Source organism: Aythya ferina (assembly GCF_964211825.1).
Source record: "Aythya ferina genome assembly, chromosome: 15".
Lineage (NCBI taxonomy): Eukaryota > Metazoa > Chordata > Aves > Anseriformes > Anatidae > Aythya > Aythya ferina.
In genome coordinates this window covers 1,634,385-1,660,232 of record NC_140314.1, presented here as the reverse complement: position 1 = coordinate 1,660,232, position 25,848 = coordinate 1,634,385, and the positions used below count along the sequence as shown (strand labels likewise).

The 25,848-nt window shown below is 50.0% G+C and overlaps 4 protein-coding genes across 4 annotated transcripts; 2 read left to right on the top strand and 2 right to left on the bottom strand.

Annotated features, from left to right (window-relative positions):
- Nucleotides 1–119: 119 nt before the first annotated feature.
- RPL3L (ribosomal protein L3 like) lies at nt 120–7,866 on the bottom strand. Its single transcript, XM_084537369.1, has 10 exons — nt 7,834–7,866; nt 6,768–6,960; nt 6,011–6,179; nt 4,995–5,130; nt 3,849–4,035; nt 3,286–3,446; nt 2,931–3,032; nt 2,192–2,287; nt 1,724–1,843; nt 120–233 (listed from the first exon to the last, which is right to left on the bottom strand). Exons 1-10 carry the CDS (start codon nt 7,834–7,836, stop codon nt 177–179), a joined length of 1,224 nt encoding a protein of 407 aa, XP_084393495.1. The 5' UTR covers nt 7,837–7,866; the 3' UTR covers nt 120–176.
- A 665-nt stretch (nt 7,867–8,531) lies between these two features.
- NDUFB10 (NADH:ubiquinone oxidoreductase subunit B10) lies at nt 8,532–10,115 on the top strand. The gene is made up of 4 exons (XM_084537377.1): nt 8,532–8,750; nt 9,013–9,151; nt 9,426–9,565; nt 9,910–10,115. Exons 1-4 carry the CDS (start codon nt 8,603–8,605, stop codon nt 10,005–10,007), a joined length of 525 nt encoding a protein of 174 aa, XP_084393503.1. The 5' UTR covers nt 8,532–8,602; the 3' UTR covers nt 10,008–10,115.
- Nucleotides 10,116–10,489: 374 nt separating this feature from the next.
- RPS2 (ribosomal protein S2) lies at nt 10,490–13,877 on the bottom strand. Its single transcript, XM_084537372.1, has 8 exons — nt 13,761–13,877; nt 13,399–13,557; nt 13,125–13,214; nt 12,574–12,681; nt 11,852–12,025; nt 11,618–11,777; nt 11,072–11,163; nt 10,490–10,613 (listed from the first exon to the last, which is right to left on the bottom strand). Exons 2-8 carry the CDS (start codon nt 13,552–13,554, stop codon nt 10,533–10,535), a joined length of 861 nt encoding a protein of 286 aa, XP_084393498.1. The 5' UTR covers nt 13,555–13,557; nt 13,761–13,877; the 3' UTR covers nt 10,490–10,532.
- A 1,176-nt stretch (nt 13,878–15,053) lies between these two features.
- On the top strand, nt 15,054–25,528 carry TBL3 (transducin beta like 3). The gene is made up of 22 exons (XM_084537368.1): nt 15,054–15,139; nt 15,236–15,287; nt 15,379–15,474; nt 15,670–15,717; nt 16,287–16,428; nt 16,939–17,023; nt 17,455–17,625; nt 17,834–17,909; nt 18,100–18,196; nt 18,509–18,714; nt 19,086–19,227; nt 19,687–19,745; nt 19,986–20,089; nt 20,751–20,901; nt 21,028–21,258; nt 21,940–22,010; nt 22,541–22,697; nt 23,127–23,185; nt 23,660–23,763; nt 24,145–24,216; nt 24,781–24,939; nt 25,298–25,528. The coding sequence occupies exons 1-22, from the start codon at nt 15,105–15,107 to the stop codon at nt 25,408–25,410; spliced, it is 2,430 nt and encodes an 809-aa protein (XP_084393494.1). The 5' UTR covers nt 15,054–15,104; the 3' UTR covers nt 25,411–25,528.
- The last annotated feature ends 320 nt before the right edge of the window (nt 25,529–25,848 follow it).

The following is a 25,848-nucleotide window of genomic DNA, read 5'->3' as shown; positions in this document are numbered from 1 at the left end:
TCCTGAGTGTTACCTGCCCCAGCCCCAGCTGTGAGGTGCCTCAAGGACATGGTGCTGTGCACGGGTGGCACTGATCACAGGCAGGACACTCCTCCAGAAGGAAGGCAGGCAACAGGCACGGCTTGAAACCCCTTTATTGAAGGCGCCCCATTAGGAAGCCTTGTGTATCTCAGCCCTTACAACTCCTCTTGCACAGCCGGCTTCCCTTTCACCAAGTGTTTCTTCTGAGGGCCCTGCAAGAGAGCAGAAAGGAGAGGTCTTGGTGTTAGTGGCACACAGACATGGCTTTCAAGGCTGTGTGTGAGCTGGGTGGAGGAGAACTGCAGCTCTGGCCCCTTTCTGCTTCACAGGGCTGCTCCCGGTCCCCGTTCCCCGTCTGGTATCCCTGCACTGCCATTCACCAGCAAGCCCTGGGGCCGCCCTAGCCCTGCAGGCATCAGGAGCAGAACATCAGGGGCCTTGCACAAAGGGTTTATGTATCAGGATCACACATTGCCAGAGAGCTCTGAGCCAGGCCTGCACTCGGGGCACACTGGGGGGAGCATTAATTTTGCTTGTGAACGCTGCCAGGAGCCCCCCATGGGGGAGCAGCTCCCAGCTGGTGTTCGAGCCCTGGATGAGGCAAGGCCTCCTGTGACCAGAGGCACCGAGCCTCATCAGCCAGCTCCAGGAGCCTGAGGAGTTTCTGCCAGCTAGGAAACGGGGATTTCTTGGACCAAATAAGTCCGAGGGAAGAGGCCGCAAGAATTACTTCTGTGGCAAAATACTTCCAGCCAAACGTGAAGTTTTAGCACATTATACGCGGGGGAACCTCTCACCCCATGGAGAAAAAGGCAAATGAAACCTCCACAAGCAGGTAAAGCCGTGGCCCATCCCTAAGGCCCCCGCCACGGTTACTCAGGGCTTAGTGCAGACGAGCAGGACACGCACGTCGCTCTCGCTGCAGAACAAGCTCCTGACACTGAGCTGAAGGAAAACGGCTTAACCTCTAAAAGAGCCCTGCAAAGACACTGCATGACCAATCCCCCTTCCGGGGGCTAAGGAGGCTTAGCTAGTTTCACAGGGATTTCTGGCTGGCAGGCAGGGAACGCGGGCAGCTGTGTTTCTTGCTGCTAGCTGAAGGCCCAGCTCACCCAGCACTTCCTCCATTTCACAATCAGACCTAGGCGCCAGCCTGGTGTAGGCTGCAGAACTATTCAAGAAGCTCCATTTGTTTTGGATTTATTTAGATGATTTTTTTTTTTCTGCCCTGGATTTGAGAAAAAAATATACTGCTTGGCCTTTTTGGAAGCTTCCTGACAGAAAAATCACAAGTCTGTGGCTGAATTTGACCCAACCTTTTCCTCTTAAGAACATTAAAGTTATAAATCATTCCAAACAAATCAAAGAAGTGCACAATTACGGGTGAAAGGGACCATATGTCCAACACGGTGCCTGCCAAGTTAACTGCTTGTTTAAAACATCCCGTGGTGAATGGAAGCTGGTTGGCCATATGGTGGTATATTATTTGCTAGCTGCCTTGTCTTGGATCACTCACACGACCATCGTGTTCTTCCTTAGCATAGGATCTGCTGTGTGAGTTGAATTCATGCCTGTCTTTTATGCGAGATGGTCCTGATCACTGCCTTGGCTGTTGTTATACCTAGAAGCAGATGCTTGGCTGGACTCAGTCGGTTGCTTTAGCCCCAGCTGCAAGCGTGGCCCGGTGCAAGGCATAACTCACCATGAAAGCTCGCTTCTCCTGAGCCGTCTGGAAGCAGCCGTGGCCAAACTTGGACGTGGTATCGATGAATTTGAGTTCAATGGCTTCCTGAGCCCGCCGGCTGGTGTGCACCAGAAGGGACTGGAAGGGAGAAGTCACAACGCATCAGGCTTACCTCTACAGAAAATCTGGATGTCTGCTCTGATGGAAGCAGGGCTGAAATATCCTAGGTGCATCCATTAGATAACTATCTCCATGAAAATCTGCTTTCTCAGAGGAACACCATGGCACTCGGGTGGCAGGTGATGCCTTGGCTTGTAGGGCAGCTCTGAAATGAGCCTGCTCTTTTATTTCCTCACAGTCTGCTCCCCAGCATCAGGACCCGGCCGATCTCCCTGCCAGCCCCTGGGGCAGAGGTATTCTCCCCGTGCTGAATCTGTTAGTGGACAGCTATGGCCAGGCCCTGCCCAGCACCGGTTGCCCTCTCACCTTCCGGAGGGTGAGCACACGCTTCTTGGTGCCCACGACGCAGCCCTTCAGCATGAGGAAGTCGTTGTTGACCTCCCCGTAGTGGGGAAAGCCGCCCTGTGGGGAGAGGCAGAGAGGGTTGGCAGGCAGCAGAGCTGGGTGGGAGCAGGCGTGACAAACTGGTGACATTTTCTAGGGAAGCAGAGGGTAGTGACCAACAGTCCTTCCAGCTAACGATGCTCTGCACCCTTCAGGACACCTACCCAGCATCACCAGAGCCACGCTGACTGTGTGATCCCAGCCAAGCAGCACCCAGTGAGAGCTGGGGAAGCAGGAACCCTGCTGGAGGATGTGGGTAAAGAGAGAGCAGAGCTGGACAGACTCCTCAGTTAGCAGTTTATACATGTAAAAGGGATTTTTTTTAAGGGGATTTTTTTTTAAACCACATAACAAACATTTCTCTGTTGAGTATGTTTTTTAAATGTCATTTGTACTTTTTATTTTTTCAAAAAAAAAAACAATGGTCTCAGTTCCTGCCCAGGGTATCAACTGGAAGTGAAATGGTGGGCCTAAAAAATGCTCATAGAGCTGGCTTTCCATGTACAGAACACGAGAAAGGGAATTACTGCTTTTGCTTTGGTTAAATTCAAATAATTTCCTATGCAGCTGTGTCCAGTCAAAGGACTACTTCCCTGGCCCAGATTGCTGCAGCCACTTGCTGTGGGGTACATCAGGCCACCACAGCTCTGTCACCCCTTACCAGAGGTGTAATGGTCTTTTCTGTGACATCGTAGTTCGTTGAAGCGTTGTTCTTCACCACTTTGCCATCTTCCACGTGGATCCCATGGCCAATGCGGTAAATCTAAAAGAAAGGAAGTGGAGGCGGTGACCTTCCTGGCCCCACGCTGATGTACAGGGCAGGAACAACACGCCTGTCACTGAGACGTGCCCCCTGTGATGTGCCTTTTGAGCAGAAAACAAGCACCTGCAGGGACGTGCGGAATGACAGCCCTGCAGATCTCTATGGAAACATCAGAGGAGCTGGAGGGAACTGAGGCCGCTGTGCAAAGGATGGAGACAGCAGGGGAGGAAGGCGCAGTGGTGCTGGGCCATACCTTCTTGTTGAGCTCCGTGCGGTGGTGGTAGCCCTTCTGGCCAGCACGAGCAATGGAGTAGCCAACCCGGGCTGGGTGCCAGGCTCCGATGCAGGCAACTTTACGCAAGCCCTTGTGTGTCTTCCTGGGGAGCTTCTTGGAGTGCCATCGGCTCGTCACCCCTGCAATTGAGATTCAGGGCTGGCATCTGAGCACTGGGGGGAGATGCGAGGGGAGGAGGGAGCCTCTTCACCCTTCTGAGGTTCTCAGAAGACACCGTGTTGGAAAGAGACCGAGAGCTGTCCCCAAAGCGAGGGCCCAGGGCATTAGGACTGGTCTCACTTCCCATAAATCTGATCACTGTGATATGTTCCTGTGGAGCACATCCCCACACACACAGACACACATCTCCACACACGTGGGGCTGCTGAGAAGTGTGAGGCCTTTACATCCCTGCGACACCCCTGAGCCTCCTGGGAGGACTGGGCACAGCAGGCAACATGACCGATAGGACATAAAGGACACTGAGTTCTGCTCAAATGGAAGTGCACCATCGTGGCAGCAAGGGTCCCCCTACTCCGTACCTTTCATCCCATGCCCCTTGGTCACGCCAATGACATCAATCATCTCATTCTGGCTGAAGACGCTGTGCACGGAGACCTGCTTCTCCAGCCTCTCCCGGACCCAGTCGACCTTGTCAGCCACTGTCCCCCCGTTCAGCTGGATCTCCATCACATGGGCCTTCTTCTGCCGCAGGGGGAGCAGCTTCATCTGCGTTAAAACAGTGCGTTAGGGCAAGACGTTGCCCCTCACCCTGTGAGCATGAAGGCAGGGCTGCAACACCCACCACTTGTGAGAGGTGCAGGGGTGAGCAGGGGCCAGCTCCCCACCACACTGCCTGCCTCTTTTATGACAGTCGGGGACCTGGGTCTGCATGCCCAGATATATCCGGGGTCTTTTGGAGCCCATACCTTGCTCTTAAGCCAAATTCCTCCCATTCTTACCAGCTAGGCTATGGTAAATGCCCCACAGGTGCCCATCACCAGAACACATCTGGGGCTGAGCATCATGCTAGGATGCAGCTATGCACTACAAGCCACAGCATCAGTCTCTTATCCTTCAGTCATGCTCCCTCTCCACTTCCAGACACAGCAATTACTTCTAGTTTCAGCCACAAGGTGCCCTCGCTCCCTCTCAGTCCCAGCTCCCTGCACAAAGCCTCCACCAAATTCCCACAGTGGGACTTTCTCTGAAGGCTGCACCAGCCACAGGAGGTATGAGGCTCTGCCTCAGGCTCCGATGCAGTTGTTAACTCCAGGGATCAGTACGAAAACGGGCCCTGTGTATCCAGCAATCTGCATCTGGCAAAACTGCGTCTGCCAGCGGGTTATTTTTTTCCCCAGCACTTGACACCAGTTGCTAATTTGAGGTGATCATGGGGCCTGAGGTCCAGTGCTGACACAGGGCTCGCCCTGCGCTGATCCCCGGGCAGGGTGCTGTGCTGAGCCTGGCTCACACGGACGGGGCTGGAGTCAGGAGGTAGCTGGAAAGGTCAGCCAGCACCTCCCACCGTCTGCATGCTCCGTCCCACACCCCTCGACCAGCCTGTGCCTGCTCATTCTCCTGTGACCCCACCAGGACACCCCCATGCTCCAGGCTCCCAGCCCCTAACCACACTCTGAGGACGACCCCGAGGCCCCCTCGCCCACTGCCCTGGGTAAGGCTCTGACCTGCGTGTGCACAATGACACGAATGACCTTGCAGTACTTTTTCATAGCTGCAAAATCCTTCTCCAGCTGCTTTTTGCCATCCTCATCCTGCCATTTTTTGCAGTACTTGGTGAAAGCCTTCTTCTTGCTCTTGTGCCTACGACAGAAGTGTTTAATAGCTATCAAGAGCTGAACAGTGAGGCGTTTCTCCTCCGTGCCCTGCAGGCAGAACAGCACAGGGCCAGATCACCTTGCCAGGCACCTTCCTGGAGGCACCAGGTACCTGCGGGTACCTGCACCATTCCTGGCTGCCCGCCCCATGAGAGGGGTCTCCGAGGTGGGAAGAGGAAAGCCAGTAACGAGCTGCAGAAAGGGCTGGTAATTCAGACCTTTCTGCATGAAGAATCCAGTTGTCTCCCACTGACTGGCTCAGTGCCATCAAAATACAAGCGCAAAATCAGAGCTTAGTGGAGAAAGGAGAACAGCCTCCACCAGGGATCGGAGGCATGTGGTGGGTGGATCTGATGGCCAACAGGCGCTTTTGCAGGAGACACGATTCCTATGGTTATGAAATTCGTGTTTCCATTTTCCTCTCTGCCAGTGTGGGATTTGCGGTGTTGCTGTTTACAAGGGACAGGGGTCACGTTGTGCATCGATATTCCCCCTGAAAAATCTCTTTTTGCTCCCCTCGCTTGGTACCTAAGCTCAAACATTCCAGTTTAACGGGGATTAGATGGGCCCAACCTACACAAAGAGAAACCTGCAGCGCACACTGTCTATGATATCATGGAGAGCGCTAACATGGTTCAACTACTAAAATAAATTTACTTATGCATATGCTGATTCCTAGCATCAAGCTGTTTGCAGCATCTCTGTGCATGACTGAAGAGTTGTTTCACGCCACCCCAGAGCCAGCTGCTGGTAGCTGAGCGGTTTGCAGTGGCTAGGCACCATGCAGAGCCTGGGGGAAAGGCCCGCGAGGGACTCCCCACGTGCAGGGGACCCCAGCGACCCACCGCAGCCAGGGAGGCACCTACCAGTTCTTGTAGAAACGCCGCCTGCACTCATCGCTGATGTGCTCAGCAAAAACGGTCTTGAAATTCCTCAAGCCCTTTGGTGTTTCTACATATCCCACGACTCCCACCACCACCATCGGGGGGGTCTCGATGATGGTCACAGCCTCCACCTCCTCCCTCTTGGAGACCTCTGCAGGACAGCAAAGGGAAATGGAATCAGATCATCCCCTGGGAGCCATCCGTGGCCTGTCCCTGTGGCCCACTCAGCAAGGAATATGCCGAGGACAGGATCACATCCTAGTCTCACAGCCAGCCTCAGCCCTTCCAGCCTCCCAGCACCACAAGCCCCCCAGGAGGGCCATGTAGGTTCAACCACCAGGCACCCCCTAGGTTAGATCCTATGGCCCAGTACACTTTAGCACCTTCTCCAGCTTGGACGGAGCAGAACACTGCATGCCCTGGTGTTTGGCTGCAATCCCAGGGGCATCCCACAAAGTAAAATAAAACTCCCCATCAATGTGCTCCAGGATTTATCAGGTAATTACCCCACAGGGTCCTTCTGGCAGCAGGGTCCAACAAACCACCAGCCACCATACTAGCGTGGGGACTTCCCCAGAACCCCCTTTATGGCCTTTGGCCATCTAAGATCCGGACAGCATTCCAGGAGATAGGCTACAAGCTCTGTGCTCTGCCACCTATTTCCACGAGCAGCCTTTCCCCCAACAAGCCCATGCCCTCTCCTCCTGGATGTGACCCCGCTCCTTCAGCCAAGCCTTACTGAGCCCAGGCCTGTGCACCTCCCGCAGGGTGTGCGTCATGCCAGCTTTGTAGCCCAGGAAAGCTGTCAGGTGGACCGGTTTGCTGGGATCATCCTTAGGCCACGACTTCACCCTCCCTCGGTGGCGGCGGCTTCTCTTGTGGGGGAGGAAGCCCAGGTGGCCATGCCTGGGAGCAGAGAACTTGCGGTGGGACTGTGGAGAGGAAGAACGAAGATCAGCCTCACTCTGTCCCAAAAGACACCGAAGGGACCAAGCCCAAAGAACAGTGGAAAATCTCCCCTTTAATATAAGTGAGCACTGGAAGGATTCTGGGCTTTTCCTTCTTTCTGACTTGAGAAAAAGACCTCATAATAGCATGGGCTTCTCTTTAAGTTTCCACCACGTGCATCAATGAAATCAGTAAGTTTCTGGACAAATGAAGCAAACTAACTGAAAACTTAATCTCCCCCTTTTCTGCTTGAAGACTTTCAAGAAGTACATTCTTTAATAGGTCTTCTCAACTGTGATGTTAATTATAACTATTAATTTGATATTCAGAAGCACCAAAAGGACGTGCTCAGAATTCACAGGGGCATGTTCAATGCTTTGTGTCATCAAGGCAAATGGCACCAAGCAGGCACAGGTAACAATCAGAAGAAACCAGAAAGGATGCCCAAAGGAATCAGCAATAACACGCACAGGTTAAATATGCACCTTGAAAAAAGAATTAAAAGAGCTAAATACATAAACCCCAGTCCCAAGGTCATGTTGAGGCAGGCAGAGAAAAGCAGCAGCACTTCAGAGAGACGTGGACAAATTCTTACAGCACTGGCATCAAGGCAGGAAGCTAGGGGGTCAGTCCAAGCACTGAGGAGTTAGATGTAAGCCCGCTGCAGCTCCCTTCTTGCTGAGCCCAGTTCCAGCACCTGGCTGCACTTTCCACCACGCTTATTTTCCAGCCCAAGTGGAGTTCTGCTGGGTCCAGCCCCACTTCAGCTGTGCTAACTTAACCCAATAACCCAGCCCTGTTTGTTCCTTGTCCCTCTCCATGCAATCCCAAAGGTAGCAGCGCCGAGCTTTACAAACCATGGGACGTCTTCAGCCCAAGTCAGCAGCAGGAAGAGGCTATCGCTAAGTGCCTCCCCTGCCTAATACTTGGGATGTTTATCAGTCTGAAGACACAAATTTAGCCACTAGCTTCATTCGGTGCTATATTCATTTCATACTCGGCAAAGCTGGCAGGTTTGACTCTAACAGTTGGGATGTGGTAAAGGTCAGTTGCTGGTGTCTCAGTTTACCGCTCGCCCTCCTGAACAGCCTGAGCGTGAATGGAACCGATCACAATGGCTCCCAACCACGGCACAACTCGGGCAAAGCTGGGGGTCTGTGATTTGGGAGTCAGATTTGGTGCATTGAGCAGGCTGCTCTTGGATAGGGACAGATTAAATGATAATAATGATAATAAATGCGTCAGTGTAGACGGTAAAGACTCGGTGGTTCTGGCTGGAGAAGAGGTGAAGCCAACACCGTGCGTGGGCACGCTCAGGGGTGAAGCAACCAGTGCCACAGCACCGAGGATGCTCAGAGCATCCGGCACTGCTGACAGCGTGAACCCAGCCCCTCCATGCTGAGGGCTGTGAGCTAAGACACAGAGGGGGGGGACAGGGCCAGCTCCCACCCCAGCCAAGCCCCCACACACTGCCCAAGCCCCCCTCAAGGCGCCACCATGCCCCCATCCCTCCCACCCCCGAGACTACAACTCCCAGCAGGCACCGGGGCTCGTGCGGAGCATGCGCAGAGCGGCGCCGTCCGCCGTAGAGGACGCCGCCATCTTGGCCGCGTCCCCGCCGGCACCATGGCGGAGGGCCGGGACCGCGAGGTGTACACGGCGCCGCCGCCCCGCACGCCCGTGGCCGACAGGACCACGTCGGTGCCCAACCCCGTCACCTTCCTGCAGGCCGTCTTCAGTTATGTCGTCGACGCGCCCGTTACCTTCGTGCGGGGTACGGCAGGGCCGGGCCGGGCCGTCCCGGGAGCGGGGATGGGGCTGAGGGGGACGGGGACAAGGACAAGGGGATGAGGGGGGGATGGGGGGAGCTGCCACACGGGGGGGGGGGGGGGGGGGCACGAACGAGGGCACGGCACGGGCGTTGGGGTGGCTGCACGGGGATGGTGGCACTGGGAGGGACACACGGAGGGATGGACACACGGACAGGGGACACGGGGACATGCAGGGCCGGGGGTGTCTGACCGCTGCCGTTGCAGAGTGGATCGAGAGCCGCCAGGCCAAGAACAAGTTCTACTACTACCACCAGAAGTTTCCCCGCGTGCCCGACCTGAGCGAGTGCATGGAGGGTGACCACCTCTGCTTCTTCGAGGCTGAAGCGCAGTGGAGGAGGGACAGGTAGGGCACTGGGCGGCCTCCCTCGGTCAGGGTGGCAGGAAATCGCAGTATTTTAGTGGATTTTGGGGCATGGAATGTTTTCTTTACGCACCTGAATCACAGCCACCTTTTTACAGAACACTGGCGTTCATAGGTGCTGCCCCCTGCACAGCTGGGCAGGGTGGCATCAGCTGTCCCCCTGCAGGGTTCTGCGAAAACCCAGAGCTGAACTTCCACCACCTATCATCTTCACACCTTTGTTCAGCTCTTGTTTTCACACTCATCTCCTGCACAGGATGGTGGACCAGCAGATTGTGGAGATCTGCCGGGAAAGGCTCGGTGCGTGCAAGCAGAGGGAAGGACCGAACCAGTTTCAGAACTGTGCCAAAGAGATAGAGCAGCTCGCACAGGTCACCAAGGCCTACCAGGACAGATGTGAGTACTGCAGCAGCCCGTGCAATCTGCTGTGGGGCTGTGACACTGTGGGGAAAGGTTCAGAACTGAGATTCCTGCTTGGAATTGTACCTTTGTGATAAGAATTCCCTCTTGGTAAATGCTACAAAACTGGGCTTGGTGCTCAGCTGTGCTGGGCAGTGACATTAAATAAGCACAGCAGTTTGTCACTGCTGCTGCTGCCAAAGCCATCAGGGCTGCGTGCATCTGCCTCTGCACTGCAGCTTTCACTGCTCTGATGCTCGAGTGCCAGACATTTCCATGGAGATTAGTTCCTTACAGGTGAGACAGTCTCATGACCTTCACATGATCCCTTCTCTTCCTAGATGGTGATCTGGGTGTCCATGGAAATTCCAGGACATGCCTTATGAAGCAGAAGCACCGGATGATCGAGGAGAGGAAGGCACAAGCAAACGCATCTTAGATCTGGGTACAGAATGGTTAGCACCTCCTCCTTGGTGCTCACTGAATACTGTTGTGTCTTTGAACTGTGATGCTATTGCCCTCTACAATAAACGTACAACACAGAGAAGCTGTTTCCAGGTCTGCGTTCATCTCTGAATTCACTGCTTGCTGCCACACTCAGTATTTCCCAGCATTTCCCTGCCAGCCCCTTCCCCTGCTTCCATGAAGCAACAGTTCTGCTCTACCCAGCCCTGGAAGGGACCTCCCTCAGAGTGAAAGTTGTGCTGCAGGACAGTATAAAGGCCTGTTATATTCCTTCAGAGCTGGTTCTAGACCCAATTTAGGATTAATGCATGATTAACAAGAATTAGTGCAATGTAACATTCAATTTCATTCAACAGATGTTTAGATTCCAGTCCCCAGACTAAAGCCTACTCAAATCCCCAGCACAGATTTAATCCCGCATGCCCAACACACCAAGCATCGCATCAAACCAATCAGTTTCTTGTCCACTGATCATTTTATTGTCTTGTACAAAAACCACTTAAGTAGTTGCCACAGCAGCTGCCTGGGTTCTCTGCACCGAGACTCTGGTGTGGGTCTTGGCCAGATGATCAGTGAACTCCTGCAAAAAAAAGTTTAATTTTTGTAAACCACTGTCACAGCATAAATACTGCATCCCTTTCCATGTGTATGTGTTGGGCAGGAGGGGATGTTCAGATACAGCTTGTTTTTCACATTCTGAGTAAACCTCAGAGTGAAATCCTGCTGCCTGGGGATTTCAGGTGGGTGAACAAGTCAGGGAAGAGGGACTGAGCAGCACTACAGGGCTGGTAACTGCAGTTAGCAGCAGGAGGCCCCCAGGTACAGCTGCACGAGGCTGGTTCACAGAACTGCTGAGGCTGGAAGGGAGCTGGAGAGGCTCTGGGAATTATCTAGGAATTATCTACTCCAACCCCCAAACAAGCAGGGTCAAGAGCAGGCTGCCCAGGACCACATCCTGTCAAGTTCTGACATCTCCAATGGACTCTAACCTGGGCCACGCATCCCAGGGCCCAGCCCGCAGAAGTTCTGTGCTCTTACCTGGTAAGGAGACTTGGTGAACACAGTCTCTTTCCAGAGGTCAGGAGTCAGGTAACTGTAGGTCTTGGAGATGGCATCAAAGGTGGCTTTGGCTATTGACACAAGGCAAATGTTGCACACCAGGGTTACAGCCAACAGCTCTCCCGCACCCACCCACGCAGCTTCACAAGTGTGGGACTTCAGAACGAACAGGGAGACCATAACAGGGCCCCTCTGTTACATGTTCCAAATTCAGGTTTCTTTCTCTCTCCATTTACGACAATTACACTACTTCAGACAAGTGCAACCGCGCAGATTGGGAGATTTTTATTCCATCAATGCATACAGGATTTTATAATTAACTTTGTAGAACTCCACCAGCAGCTACAGAGTAAACGCATAGCCTGCACTGCAGGAAGTACCAGCAGAAGGCTGCATCCCTCCTTGAATGCTAGAAGCTTTTAATTTAACACATTTAAAAAATGCTGTAAAATTATTTTCCTGTCAGCAACAGAAAATCGTCCATACAGACACATCTAACCCATGAAGCAGCAGCCCGGCACTTACCGAAGTTGCCCAGTGTGGCGGTACAGCCCCTGGCAGAAGTATAACAGTCATCGATACCAGCCATCATCAGCAGCTTCTTGGGGACAGGGGCAGACACAATTCCTGTGCCACGGGGGGCTGGGATCAGCCGCACCAGGACAGATCCACACCGACCAGTAACCTGCACAAACACACCCGGTCACAACCCCCAACACACAGCACCAAGCACTGAGACAACACGCGAGCGGTTCTTACCTTGCAAGGCACAGTGTGGGGCTTGCCAATCTTGTTCCCCCAGTAGCCTCGTCGTACTGGCACGATGGATAATTTAGCCAAAATGATGGCCCCACGAATTGCAGTGGCAACTTCTTTGGAGCATTTCACGCCCAGACCAACGTGGCCATTGTAGTCTCCAATAGCAACAAAAGCCTACAGTTGAAGAAAGGTTTTCAGTGGTGGCTGTGCAGGAACATTCAGACCACAATCCATCAGGGTCTGACCAAAGCCAACCCCAGGTGCTCAGCAGTTAAGTCACAGCTCATCCAAATACACACATTTTAAAAGAGCTCCTAAAATTTAAAGCTCATATAGTTTAAGCCTATTTTTCCCCTTAAAACTTGTCCTCTATATCGCAAATAAAAAATGGGATTTAGACTCCTGCTACAGCCACAGTCATGAAAATCCCAGCAGTTTTGAAGGAGCATTCCCCATCCACAGGAGAAGCTTCACTTACCACAAACCCCAACATCACAGCAGCTGTGCAACTGGATTTTGTGCTAGAGCTATTACAGCATAACATTTAAAGACATTAATATAATTTTAAAATTACTAACCATAACCTTAAAAATAGCAGCTGCATAATGTCACATACTACAGAACATCAAAGCATCTAGACTCGTCTATTAATAGGACACCCAAAAAGCAACAACCAAAACTAAGTTTTTGATAAACAAAAAAAATACAACAGAAAAGGTTACCTTAAACCTTGTACGCTGACCAGCACGAGTCTGTTTCTGGACAGGCATGATCTTCAAAACCTCATCTTTCAGAGAAGACCCCAGGAAGAAATCAATGATCTCTGACTCCTGCAAGATTAAGTCATTTAATCCATAGCATAAAGCCACACTTTCCAACTAGCCCTAAATGCAACCAGCATGGCTCCCACAAACCAGTGTTGACTATATAAACACAAAAGTTTAGCTAATAAATACTTAAGTATGTTAAGTTATGCAGATATTAGCTTATTCTACCTTGCCAAGCAGTTGTGTAATATAACTGAAATTTTGTTTTTCCATCACTGAGCAGAGCTCTTAAAATCATTTGACCAGAGTGCTACCATCTCAACACAAGGAGAAAGGCAACGCAAATCTCACTACTCCTCACAATAAACAAACACAGTCCACAACTTCTATTGATCTGGAATTTAAATAAGAACACACCATGAGCTTTATAAATAAACACAGCACCTGAACTGAACTACAGAGCTCAGATTAGATTCTACTGCTTACTAACACTCACAAACCCTTACCTTGATGGGAAGCGAGAAGAGATAGATCTCCTCAAGAGATTTGATCTTCATATCCTTGACCAGGCGACCAAGTTTGGTGACAGGAATCCACTACAGAACCAAACACCAACAATGGCTCAGCAGCCGCCCCAGGAGCCAGCACCCCGTGCCCCATCCCTCAGGGGGACACCAGGGGTCCCTCCCCACCGGCTCGGGGCCTGCCCGCGGACTCCAGCCCTGCCGCTGCCCCCCCCTCACCCCAGGTCACCCCCCGCCGCCCCCTTCCCCTCCTTACTTCCTTATCCTCCGCCTTGCCTCCGCGGGCTCCACGGCCTCTGCCTCGGCCTCTCCCTCGGCCACGCCCGCGGCCCCGCAGCCCGGTCCCGAAGCCTCCGCGGAACCCCCCTCGGGCGGCTCCCGGCCCTCCCGCAGCACCGGCGTCGTCCGCCATTTGCTACAACACAGAGAGAGGCGCCTCAGCCCCGGCACCGCCGCCGCCCCACTGGAAATAGCGGCGCGGCGGAGCGACGGGGCCCGGCCGGCATCCGAGCAGCCGGGCGCGGCTGCCCCCGAGGCGACGGCGGCCCCGATGGCGGCGGATGGAGCGGAGGCCGCCCCCGCCGCCATCCCGCCCCGCCGCCATGATGGGAGCCTTACGTGAGCTCAGAGTAGAAGGCCGCGGCGCCGCGCCGCCCGCTATTTATACCCAGCCAGGTCTCGCGAGAGTTCCGCCCGTCCCGCCCCGCCAGCCCCGCGCGCTGAATGCGGGACGCGCCGCCGGGGGGCGGGGCTGCTGCGCGGACACTTATACAGGGCGCGGGGCGGGCGGGCGGGCGTGCGCATGCGCATGCGCCTGGTATAAAAGGCGCGCACGTTGAGGGAGGCGCTCATTGTGAGGGGAGAGGTGAGGCGGGGTGGGTGATCGTCTATGTGGAGCGGGTGGTGGCGTTTTGGCTTTTTGCAGGTTTTAAGTGTGGGCTGAGGTTGCTGTGTTCGCGTTCCTGCCCGTACTGGTGCTGGGTGGACGTGGTGGGGTTCTCGGTGAGGGGCTGGGAGGGTGTGCCTGGGTCTGGGGGTTGCCTGGCACGGTCTGAAAGTCACCTCCGGTCTCCCGTGGCCCTGGTGAGATAACTGTGCCGACAGCACGAGGAGCATTAAGCTTATTGCCCACGGCGATGATGTGTGGGGAGTAAAACCCATGTTCCTACAAGCAGCTTTACCACAGCTGCTGGGGGCTGGTTGTGCCTGCAGGGGTGGTGACAGCCCTCGGCACGCTGTGTTTCAAGGGGGACTGAGCTGTACCTGCTGCACGGTGCCCTCGGCTCCCTTGTGAGGGAGAGCTGCCAGCAGTAGCACAGTAGTGTCTTTATATCTAACTTCTGTAGGATCTGTAAATCTTATCGATGTTTCTCTTCTAGATAAGCCTTAGAAGACATAATGGTGTTGCGGAGAGTTTAATGCATACTTCCACCTGGAATGCTTTGAAGTAACTGAAATGTTCTTAAGGGAAAGCATCATGCATCAGTAGAGGCGCTTCAAGAGGCTGTGACGAGGGAACTAAGCAGCATTCTGGTCCAGGTGTTCCTGGAGGCGGGCGAAAACTGGAAAACTCGTTGGCAGCAGTGTGCAGATGCAGAAGGGTGCTGCTTCGAAAAATCCTAATCGTTTGTTCTGTCCTCAAGGATAATTTTTTTTTAAAAAAAGCCCTACTTTCAGAACAGACCACGTAAATACCATGTATATACATACTCTTAGAGTTCTGTATTTTCAATAAAGATTTAACTGCTTGAATTCACAGTCCATTCTCCTTATTTGTAATTTGCGGTGCCCAAATGGCCCAGGTGGCACCCGGGGAGGGGGGGAGGTGGGACGGTGAGCACGTTGCGCGGCCGCTCTGCCGGTACTCACCATGGCGTTCCCGGCTTCCTGTGCCCTCAGGACGTCATCACCCCGCGCCGGAAGTGACGCCACCCGGCGTGCGGCACGAAGAAGGCCGGCAGCATGGCGGCGGCCGGGCCCCTGCGCTTCAAGAGCAAGTGAGCGGCGGGCGGGCGGCCGCGGGGCCTGGCGCTGAGGGCCCGGCCTCACATCCCTTATCTCTCTCCCTTATCTCTGTCCCATTTCCCTTCCAGCTACGCCGTGTCCAGGAGGATGGAGCCCTTCTACACCGGCGGCCGCGTGCAGGTAAGGCCGCCCCCCCCCCTCCCGCGGGGGCCTCGCTGCCTCCCCCCGCGGCAGCCCCGCTCCTGCTCCCCGCTCCCCGCTCTCCCCCCAGGTCAGCCGTGACGGCACCGCCATGTTCTGCCCCTGCGGCACCCGCCTCAACGTGATGGACGTGGGCACGGGGGAGCGGCTGCACAGCCTCGAGCAGGTGAGGCCGCGGCGGGGCCCTGGGGCGCTGCTCCGAAGGGATGGGGATGGGGCTGGGAGCCGGGAGCGTGGTGGGGTTGTGTGGGGTCTGTCCGGGCTGCTGGGTGTGATCCCTTCAGCGGCAGCTGCAGGGAAGGGAGAGCACTCGAATGCCGCGCTGACAGCTTAACTGTGACAATTTCTTCCTTTTCTAAAGGATGATCAAGAGGATATCACAGCATTTGCGCTTAGCCCTGACGATGAGGTATGTCTCGGACTCTTTGCTTTGTGTTAAACTCTCTTGGGCTTCCTGACAAACCTGGTGAAGACTGAAGGCTGTTCTTGGGCGTACACTGTACTTCCAGAGATCTCTATGCAGCCTCACCTCTTCTGAGCTCAAGTTAGACAGGGAAACCATTGCTGTCTTGTTTTTTTTGGACTAAGAACAAATCCTGGGATAACAGGAATGTATTTTAATCTATTCAGCCTATTTGTAAGGACTGCAATAATCGATGTTTTATTTAAATCCAGAGTGTTTTCTGGTTTCTTTCATGCATCCATGTGCACCCTTAAGCACTGCAGGTCAGATTCTCTGGTAGAGAATTACTGTTGGTTTTGTTTTTGGTATGTCAGCCTAGAAGATTTCGTGCACATATGCTAAACATCTAATGTTTATTCTATTCCCTATGGCATTGGAGGTAGTCTTGTGAACTAATTTTGAGAAGTGGAGCTTCAAGAATGACACAACTAATATTTTTTTGTGTGTGTGTGAGTACAGAAGGAAATAGAAGTCTAATTGTTGATTTTGCTTTCTTTTGCCTTGCTTGTGTGTAGATTCTTGTAACAGGAAGCAGAGCCCTGCTGCTGAAGCAGTGGAATTGGCGAGAGAGCAAGTGTGTGCGCACGTGGAAAGCAGTGCACGTAGCACCTGTTGCTAGCATGGCCTTTGATTCTACTTCAACATTGTTAGCCTCAGGTAAGATCCTGCCTCACTCTCCCACAACAGGAATGGTACTGAATGGTGCTTCTATTTCTGAATAAGCTGCACCAGCTTGATGCAGTCCGAGGTAGTGATCTCCTGAATCCAGACGAGACCCAAAAGTAGTTATGCGTATATAGAAGTGAGGCAATGATGGACTAATAATAATTTTTTCAGTGTACACACAGTAAAGTGCACATAAATATGTGGGATCTGTGATTCAGATTGGCATAGTTTTCCCAGTGTACGCCTGGGACTCTGGAGATGGAGGAGGGCAGGCATGAACTGTAACCTATTAACTGTACTTCAAGATTCTTGTCTGGGAGTAGTCAGGCTTTTCCCAGCTCTCTGGAATTGTAAGGTGCTCCTTGAAGTTGCCTTGGTGTGGGTGGCTGTTACTGAGTTCGTTTTTCTTTTGCTGCCTTTGGAACCCATGACATCTTACAGTTGCTGGTATTTAAGATCTCTTGTGTCTCTGTCCTTCATTTTTATGTACCCCTCTCCAAGGTGGATGCGACAGCACCATCAAGATCTGGGATATGATCAAACAGTACTGCACACACAACCTGAAAGGATCGTCAGGAGTTGTACAGTGAGTACATGTTAGTGTGCTGCTTGGATGCTGAGACTGGTGTGAAATGTCTTGAGTCAATGAAATGTAAAAAACCTGTTTGGATTCAGGTTCTGTTTCCTCACTTTTGAAATATTTTGTGAAGGAACAGGACTATAATTGACTTTAGCCCAGGGAGGAAATGATTTGATCAGGAAGCCTTGGGATTTAAAAGAAATATATGTGCTTATGTAATTCAAGAACGTATAAGATTGGCAAAGACCAGTTCTAAATTTTCCTGGTGGGTGGAAGAGGAATGAAGTTTTGCAAAGAAAGCCATAGTGCAAGTTCAGCTCAATTAATCTGTCAAATTCTTGCTGTAGAGTATAAGTTTATTGAAATACTGGGCTAATGCTGAGGGCGTGCCAGACCCTGTATTCCCATCTCATTCGGGTGCATTTCCTTCTCTCCAGCCTTGTTGAGTTCCACCCCGATATCTCCTGTCTGCAACTCTTCTCCTCCTCAATGGACTACAAAATCCGGATCTGGGACCTGAATACCAGCAAATGCATCGCTGCCTTGGATGGCCACTTCAGTGCTGTGACCTCCCTGGCGTTTGCTGCAGATGGGAACACGCTCATTAGGTACAGGTCTACAGAGCCTTAGCTTTTCTCTCCTGTTTACCCTGCTCCCAACAGACTGGGTGCTTGTGTGAGGTCTGGGAAGTAGTGAAGGCTGGCGCCTTTTGTTACGGGCCTCTTCAGAGAGGTGTTGAACTCCTGCAGTTCTAAATCTGAAGTCAGAGCCTGAGTTGAAAGGTTTTAGCATTGAAGCTGCTCTTTTAACTTGCAGTTCTGGCCGTGATAAAATCTGCATGGTGTGGAACCTGGAAACCAGAGAAAGTAAAAGAACTGTTCCTATCTATGAGGTAAAGTTGATTTTTTTTTTTATTATTCCTTTGAGGTCCTTTATTGTTTGTAGTTATTGTTTAAGTTCTTTTCATAGGCAGTGGAGTGTGGTGTGTGTGCTTGTTAGCACTGACAGACTGTTACTTGGTGGCCTGCTAAAATGGGACACCAGTCCCCTCTGCTCAGCTGATATTTGGTCAATCCTTGCAGAGCGTGGAAGCTGCTGTCCTGTTACCTGAAAAAGGAGACTTCTCTCAGCTGGGCGTGAAGAAACAAGGGCTGCACTTTCTCACGGCTGGCAGCAAAGGTGAGTGTTCTGCGTGTTGCTGCTGGATTTAGAGGCTGAGGAAGGGCTGTTGCTGTTATTCCTGGGATGTGTGTTATAGTTTGTGTGGCAGAAGTCTTGGCATGAACTCATGGATGCAGAGTGTTCTCCTGAGTTCACCTGACAGTCATGGATGAGCAGGACTGATCGGGCCTGCTGTGGAGTTTTGGCTATGCATGTTTTCAAACTGCAAAAAAAAAGTTTGAACTGAAGAAGAAAAGCCTTGTAGTCCCTACATGGCACTTCAATTAGTCTAAAGTAGTGGCTCTGACAGATAATTTGTGTTTGTGTTAGGTGTCCTGAAAATCTGGGAAGTTGCCACAGCTGCTTGTGTATATACCCAGCCTGTGCCCTTTGAGCCTGTGGAGTCGAAGGAGGAAGCCAGTGAGCACAGCCTGACCCAATGCATGCTTGTGCCTGAGAGAAACGAGATTGTCACAGTGTCTGTGGAGCACAACATTGTTTTATATGATGCTCAGACTCTTCAGCTCAGGAAGCAGGTAACAGCCTTCAGCGTGCCCTTTCTTCTTCCTTCATCTGTATTTTAGGATCACCTCAGCTTCTGGTGGTTGCTTAGTCCAGGAGTTTTTCTCCTTCCTGTTCTTGAACTGTACCTTGGTTACAAGCCAGAAAGCCAGTTTCACTCGGGTTGTTTGGAGAGAGGTTGCACAGAAATGCAGGCAAAAGAAAAGCAAAATAGACCTAGCCAGAAATCCTGTCTGTGTTCCAAATTATATCTAACAAGATTTTTTGCATGCAGCACTAAGTGAAAGGTAACAGGAATGCAGCTTCACCGGGCACAGTACCATTTGGTACGTCTCTAACCAGTTGGCTTCTCCTTGTTAAACTGTTCCTGTTCTGCTGTCCTCAGCTTGCAGGTTACAACGATGAGGTTCTGGATGTGAAGTTCCTTGGGCCTGGTGATTCTCACATCGTTGTGGCTACCAACAGCCCTCAGCTGAAAGTGTTTGAACTGGCAACATCACACTGCCAGATCCTCTATGGTCACACAGGTGCGTGGTCAGCTCTGATGTGGGTGGGTGGAAGATGTGAAGGGATTTCTTTATCCAGTTTCAGTCACAACTCTTATGTGGAGAGTGGAGTTTTGTCTGGGGCAGCATCACAATATTTTGAGTTGTGTGGAAGAAATATATTTATGCAGTCCTGGTTTTCCAAATGCTAGTTTTATTTTTCTAGGTTTGTCAATTCAGTCCCTCTCACTAGCAGTGAGATCAATTAAAAATGGAGTTAAATATTTAGGTATGGGAGTGCTAGCTCTGAGTGTCATTTTGTGGCTGCAAGTGACAGACCCGCACCAATGCCGTAAGCAGGCAGTCACTAATAACGTGTGGATGTGTCCCTAAAACCTGTCCCCAACTCAGTAAGCATTGGACTCCATACTAATTCATGCATTTCTGTTGTCTGATTTCAGTATTCCTTTGCATCCAGCTGTTTTTTCTTCCTCTGTTTAGAAACGGTTCTTGCTTTGGATGTCTTCAGAAAAGGCCTGATGTTTGTAAGCTGCTCTAAGGTGCGTAAGCCTTTTTCTTCATTGCTAGTGATCTTCATAGTGGTCCAGAAAGGGCTTTAGTTAAGGTGCACTTCCTGACTGCTACATCCCCAAAATGCAAGGTTCTTCCACAATTTGTTTTTAACATTGCTCCGCTGCTCTGATGAATGCATGTTCAAGTTTAAAAACCAGTGAATAGCCAGGCTTATTTATGCAGTAAATGTGTGGAAAACTGATCACTGATGTCCTCTCCCTTTACAGGACAAAAGCATTCGACTGTGGCGGATGAACAAAGGCGGACGGGTGGTCTGTGTGGCCCAAGGATTGGGTCACGCACATGGGGTAGGCGCTGTCTCTTGCTCAAGGTAATAAAAACTGGACAAGGATTTACCTTTGCAAACATGAGTCATGGCTACTGTGCTAATCCTCAGAGTGGATGTTTTGGTGAATGCCTGCCTCTGAGTGATGTTTGTCGTGTTTGATTCCAGCTTGTCTTGGTGCTCTGAGTCTGAAGGAAGAATTTTTTTTTGAACATGTTACTCTATCCATAGGTTGTGAAGCTTGCATTTCTTTGTGAGTCTACTTATTTGTCTTAAAGAGCAGCACCTGCATAAGTTGCCAAATAAAGCTCAACTGATTTAGAGAGAAGGGTTGGGGAATGAAGGGAAATGTGTCTTTGGAAGTTGTTTGCTTAAGTAATGTATCTGTTTTATCAGCTGTTCTCCTTTCTTCATTCTGCCTAACAGTCTGGAAACTCAACTTGCTTGTTCAAAAGATGCAATATACCTTAGTGTATAAATGAAGAGAGCTAGCAGTGCTCTTGGCTAATGCCTGAGTTGCCGGGGGCTATCCCAGTGACTTGAGTAAAATGAAAAACAGTTTGGAAGCCATTAAAGCACTCTGTTTAGCATGACAGCAGAGTGACTGAATGTGGGTAGATTCCAAGAGGGGAGCAGAAGGCCCTTTTCTGGTGAAGGGGAAGCCACTGTTTTGCTTTCTCACAGTTGATCCTTTCTTCCCTTTCAGAATGAAAGAAAGCTTCGTGGTGACCAGCAGCCAGGACTGCACGATAAAAGTCTGGAGTATCCCAGAATCTCTCATTTCCAAAGCAAAAGCAGCCTTGATCTCCAGTCCAGAAACACTTCATGCACAAGTGACCGAGAGGGGTCATGACAAGGTAAAGCTTCACCTCATGTGAGAGCATATTTTTAGTACTTAAACGTCAGGTACAAAACAGGAGAGGATTTATGGCTGTCTCACAGCAAAAGAAAAGGCTTAAACTGTATTTGTGTGACTTTTCTAGGACATAAACAGTGTGGCGGTTTCTCCCAATGACAAGCTCATTGCCACAGGCTCACAGGATCGGCTGGCCAAGCTGTGGTCTTGTTCTGATTGCTCTTTGCTGGGTGTCTTCACTGGACATAAGCGTGGAATCTGGTGTGTACAGTTCTCCCCCGTGGATCAGATTCTGGCCACCTCTTCGGCAGATGGGACCCTGAAGCTCTGGGGTCTTCAGGACTTCAGCTGCTTAAAGGTAATGTGGAATTGATTAAAGCTGCCTCCAAAAAGTAGGTGTTAGTGCAGGTGAAATTTAGCAACATAACCGTGTAGAAGGAACAGCTATCAAGGTCTAGCTTTATTCTCTAGGATATTGGATGTATGAGTTGCATGCAAAGCTCCAGGGCAAAAGGTGATCTTTTCTAGCTATCCAGTGATCAGTGTGGTTCATTGTAGGGGAAAAACATTCAGGTAGTTGAAAGAAAGTTGGCTTTGCCTGACACAGCTGTGGCCATGAATGGAAAAAAAAAAATCAAGGTTAAATTTCAGGCCTAATCTTCATACAAGAACTATTTTTTCTGGCCCAATACTGCCACTAAAACTGTGAGAAGGCAGTTGCTAATTCTGTCCCACATTCTGCCACTTACTGTGTATTAACTTTTTGGAAGATGGCTAAATCATTTGGTCTCTGTGTTCATACCATTTGCAATTGACCTTGGGCAACGAGTCCAAGCAAGCAGCTTGGTTGAAGAAATGCTATTTCTGCTAGTATTTCCTATTGGCCCTTCAATCTGCACTAAGAGGAAGTCCTAAGGGTAGAGGCTGCTTTCTGGAATTTACCTACCTGGGCTTTGGGAGTAAATATTACCTTGAAAGAAGATTCTTTGAAGACTTGGCAACAGCTCTAACACTTACAAGCTTCCTTTCTGTTTTCCAGACCTTTGAAGGTCATGACGCCTCTGTACTGAAAGTCATTTTTGTAAGCAGAGGAACACAGCTGCTCAGCAGGTAAGTGCTTACACCAGAACCTTAGAGAAAGATCCTGAAACTTGTCAGAAAACAAATCTCTTAGCTGGTAGCAGCAAACATAGACATTGATGGATTAGTGACATATGCCACAGGGCAGAGCTACGGGTGAATTTCTCCTTACTGCCTTTGAGGCTAGACCAGCCAGAGCTAAACAGTTACTGGTACCTGCAAAGGGTTTCTTCTCTGGCTAGTAGCAGCAAAGAATGCGGTTTCTCTTGAACCACCCTTTCTTACAGAAAGGCTGAAAGAGACTGGGAATACCACTAGTGAGTATGAGGAAATGTAGGTAATAGGGCTTTCCATGATGGAGCCATCTGAGGGACTGCTAGTAGTACTGGCAGCAGAATGGATTTCTTAAGCTCTCTCAAGATTTTTGGTTAATTCTGCTGCTCCTGCTTGATAGGCATTGGAATGGGATGAGTTTATCCAATATTTCAGGTGGGGCAGAGCAAGAATGGATCTATCCTGTGATTCTCTGAGCTAAGTTTGTTGTTTTTCTCTTCCAAAAGTGGTTCTGATGGTCTCTTAAAACTCTGGACAATTAAAACAAATGAGTGTGTGAAAACATTAGATGGTCATGAAGATAAAATCTGGGGTCTTCACTCTAACAAGCAAGACGACATGGTTGTGACAGCATCCAGTGACTCCTCCATCACGCTGTGGAAGGTACAGTGCAGAATCTCTGTTTCCCTCTCTGGGTTAGTGATCAGAACACAGTTGCAGAGATAAGGATCCCGGTGATTTGTTTCTCGCTGTTACAACATCACACACTCTCCTTATTTTCTTCAACTTGAGATAGCATCAGTAAGGCATATCTTATGTTTGTTTGGTGTGTTTTGGGTTGTTTTTTTTGACCACACTGAATTTTCATAGCTGATTTTATAAAAGGAATAGGAGATGGGCTTTAAGTGGCCTGCCTAGCCCTAGTGTTCTAAGTGGGGCTTGGAGGGCAATTGTGAGTTGCTAGATTTAATACGTAATTTATTTGACCTGGAGATCGTGCTGCAGAAACTGATCTTCTGTTTACTTGTTGGCTGCATAAAAAGTCATCTGTATTAAAGCAAGATTTGACAGTCATGTTTTGGTTTGTTATAGGATGTCACTGAAATTGAACAGGAAGAAGCACAAGCTAAACAGGAGGAACAGATTATGAAGTAAGTTGATCCTGGGCAGTAGAGGGCTGTGAAAGGCAAGTTCTGTCCAGTGAAACTGCGCATCTAGAGCCATGCAGGTCTAGCTACTCTGAAGTATATGTCAGTTAGCTATTTAGATGCTGTGAAGGCATGGTAGTCTTCCACTTTGTGGTTTATCTTTAGTTAAAGCAAATCCTTGCTGTAACATTATCAGCTTGACAATGGATTAGTTTCATGTTTATATACTACTAAGATAAGTCACATCAAACTGCTGAAACCTACTTTCATTTCCTGATGCTTCAGCCAGCACCGGATAGTTCAGGGAGCCCTTGAATGTGCCAAGGAAATTATCTGCACAATGAGGGCATTGAGGCATTCACCGCCAAGCGGTATTCACTTGGCATTAAACCTCTGCACACCATTATTGCCAAATCCATTATTATTTTTTTTTTATTTATTTATCCATATGTTTCACTCTCTTGCTCTGTTTTCCAGAGAACAAGAGCTTTCTAACCTGCTTCATGAGAAAAGATACCTCAAAGCATTAGGGTTGGCAATCTCTCTGGATCGTCCACACACAGTGTTAACAGTTGTTAAAGGTGAGTTCATGTTACACTCTGACAGTGTTTTTTCTGCCCTCTCTGCTTTCCAGAGCATCTCTTCCAGGTAGACACAGACCATAGTCTGAAGTTTTTATATAGTAAAATAAAGTTAATAAAGTAAAATTGTCTGAAAGCCTCTATTTTACCCTTTTATCACTCCCATTTTCCTAAGTGAAATCACAGCTGATGACAAATACTCTCCCTGCTCTTAGCCCATGGGTGCACTTTGGAAGGGATGAGATCACATTGAAACTTACGGGTTTGGAACTGCCAAAAGGGATGTTATTTTCAACAGAATCCTCAGTGTAGGAGGAAGACATGGATATTTCTCTTGAAATGGTTTTCTTCCTCTCCTTAATTCTTTTATTTCTTTTGCAGCCATCCTCAAGGAAAGTGATGGGAGAAAGCACTTGGAAGAGAACATTGCTCGGCTGAGGAAGGATCAGAAAGGTTTGTTGTGACATAGTTTAGTGTTAAAACCTTTCAGATTTGGGGCTTGTTTTCTTAACTGAAATTAAAGTGAGAAGAGTTTCCTTAGACCCAGTCTTTACGGTCTTTAACCAGTGAGCTCCCACCACCCTTGAGCAGGACTGCTGCCCTGGGCCAACTCCTTTTTTGTACTACTTATGCTCACCAGCAGCTGCTCTGAGCTCGTTTGAAGTCATCAGTCTCTGGCTTTCAGGGCCACTTGGCCTCTTTCTGCATGACCTGAGCCCATCCTGCAGCTGGGAGACAAATGCACTGAGCCAGTGGCTGTGCCAGGATTTCCCCCCCCTCCAGTCTGATTTCCTTCAGTTACCACTGCCCAGAAGGGGGCCACCTTCTTGTTTAAGATGTGCCTGTGATGAGAAACCGTTCTGTGTATTGTTAGAAACCATTCTATGTATAGTTGTTCTGCCCTTTCTAGGTTTGTTAGTGGTGCTGTGTGGGAGCTGAGTTTCTCTGAGACAAGAGATACTCTCTAACTCAGCATCTGCTGCACAGCCTGTGTGTATAAATGTCCTCCTTCCCTAGAGGCAGTGTTAGCATTCTTGGTGACGTGGAACACGAACTCTCGAAACTGCCATGAGGCTCAAGCTGTCATCGAAACCCTCCTGAAGCATGAAGCACCAGACAGCCTTCTGCAGTACTCGGGCATTAAATCTGCTGTGGAATCCCTGCTGCCTTACACTGGTGAGTGGTGGTGTGGGGATATTTGGGCAGTGGGTGGATTAGTCTGAGTTAGAGCTGTTGGGAGATGCCTGTGGGGGTGATGTGCTCAGTATTTCATTGTACAGTCTCAGCTGCCCTCTGCTCCTTTGAGATTTGAGCTCTGTCAGGTTTGTGCTCTTGATCCCGGTGTTACGTGAATGTTGGTGCTTCCTGGCCTTGTGTTACCAGCCTGGACAAAAAGCTTTTCACAATTTGTGTGTCTGTGAGGTCTCTTGTGTTGTGAATGCTCCTTCTCTGCCTAGGTTAAAATAGATTTTGTAACCATTTCTGGTGAACTTTCCCTCTTGTGATATCAACCACTGTTTTTCTTTCTTTGCAGAGCGCCACTTTCAGAGGCTGAGCCGATTACTGCAAGCCTCCATGTTCATTGACTTCATGTGGCAAAACATGAGGCTGGCTGATACAACACAGCAGGAAGATATGACTTTGTGACCCTTCTCCCACCAGCTGCTGTTTCCTGAGGGGACAGTCTGAACTGCTTTCCCACCAGATATGGCAACTGGAATATTCCTTTATTTTATAATAAACTTTATAATTTTTTTTAAAACAAGTCCACTATTCAGTCTCTTTGGAGCTTAATGAGAGTAAGGGTCCATTCCTCTAGGCAAGCCATGTTTTCTCTTTGTATTTTCACACCCTGAACACTAAGATTGCTTAGTTTAGAGAAAAGACAATCTGGCTATGAACAAGCTGCTTGCCTGTACAAGTTAAAGGCTACAAAGTTGGGAGATACTACTGGCCATGTTGTATCATATCCCAGAGTCCTATTAGGTTGTGTATGTAGATCAGTGTTGGCTAAGCACTGAATATTCTCTCTGCTTGGGCAAAATGTAGCCTGGGCCAAGTCCTGTATCTCATCTCTGCCTGCTC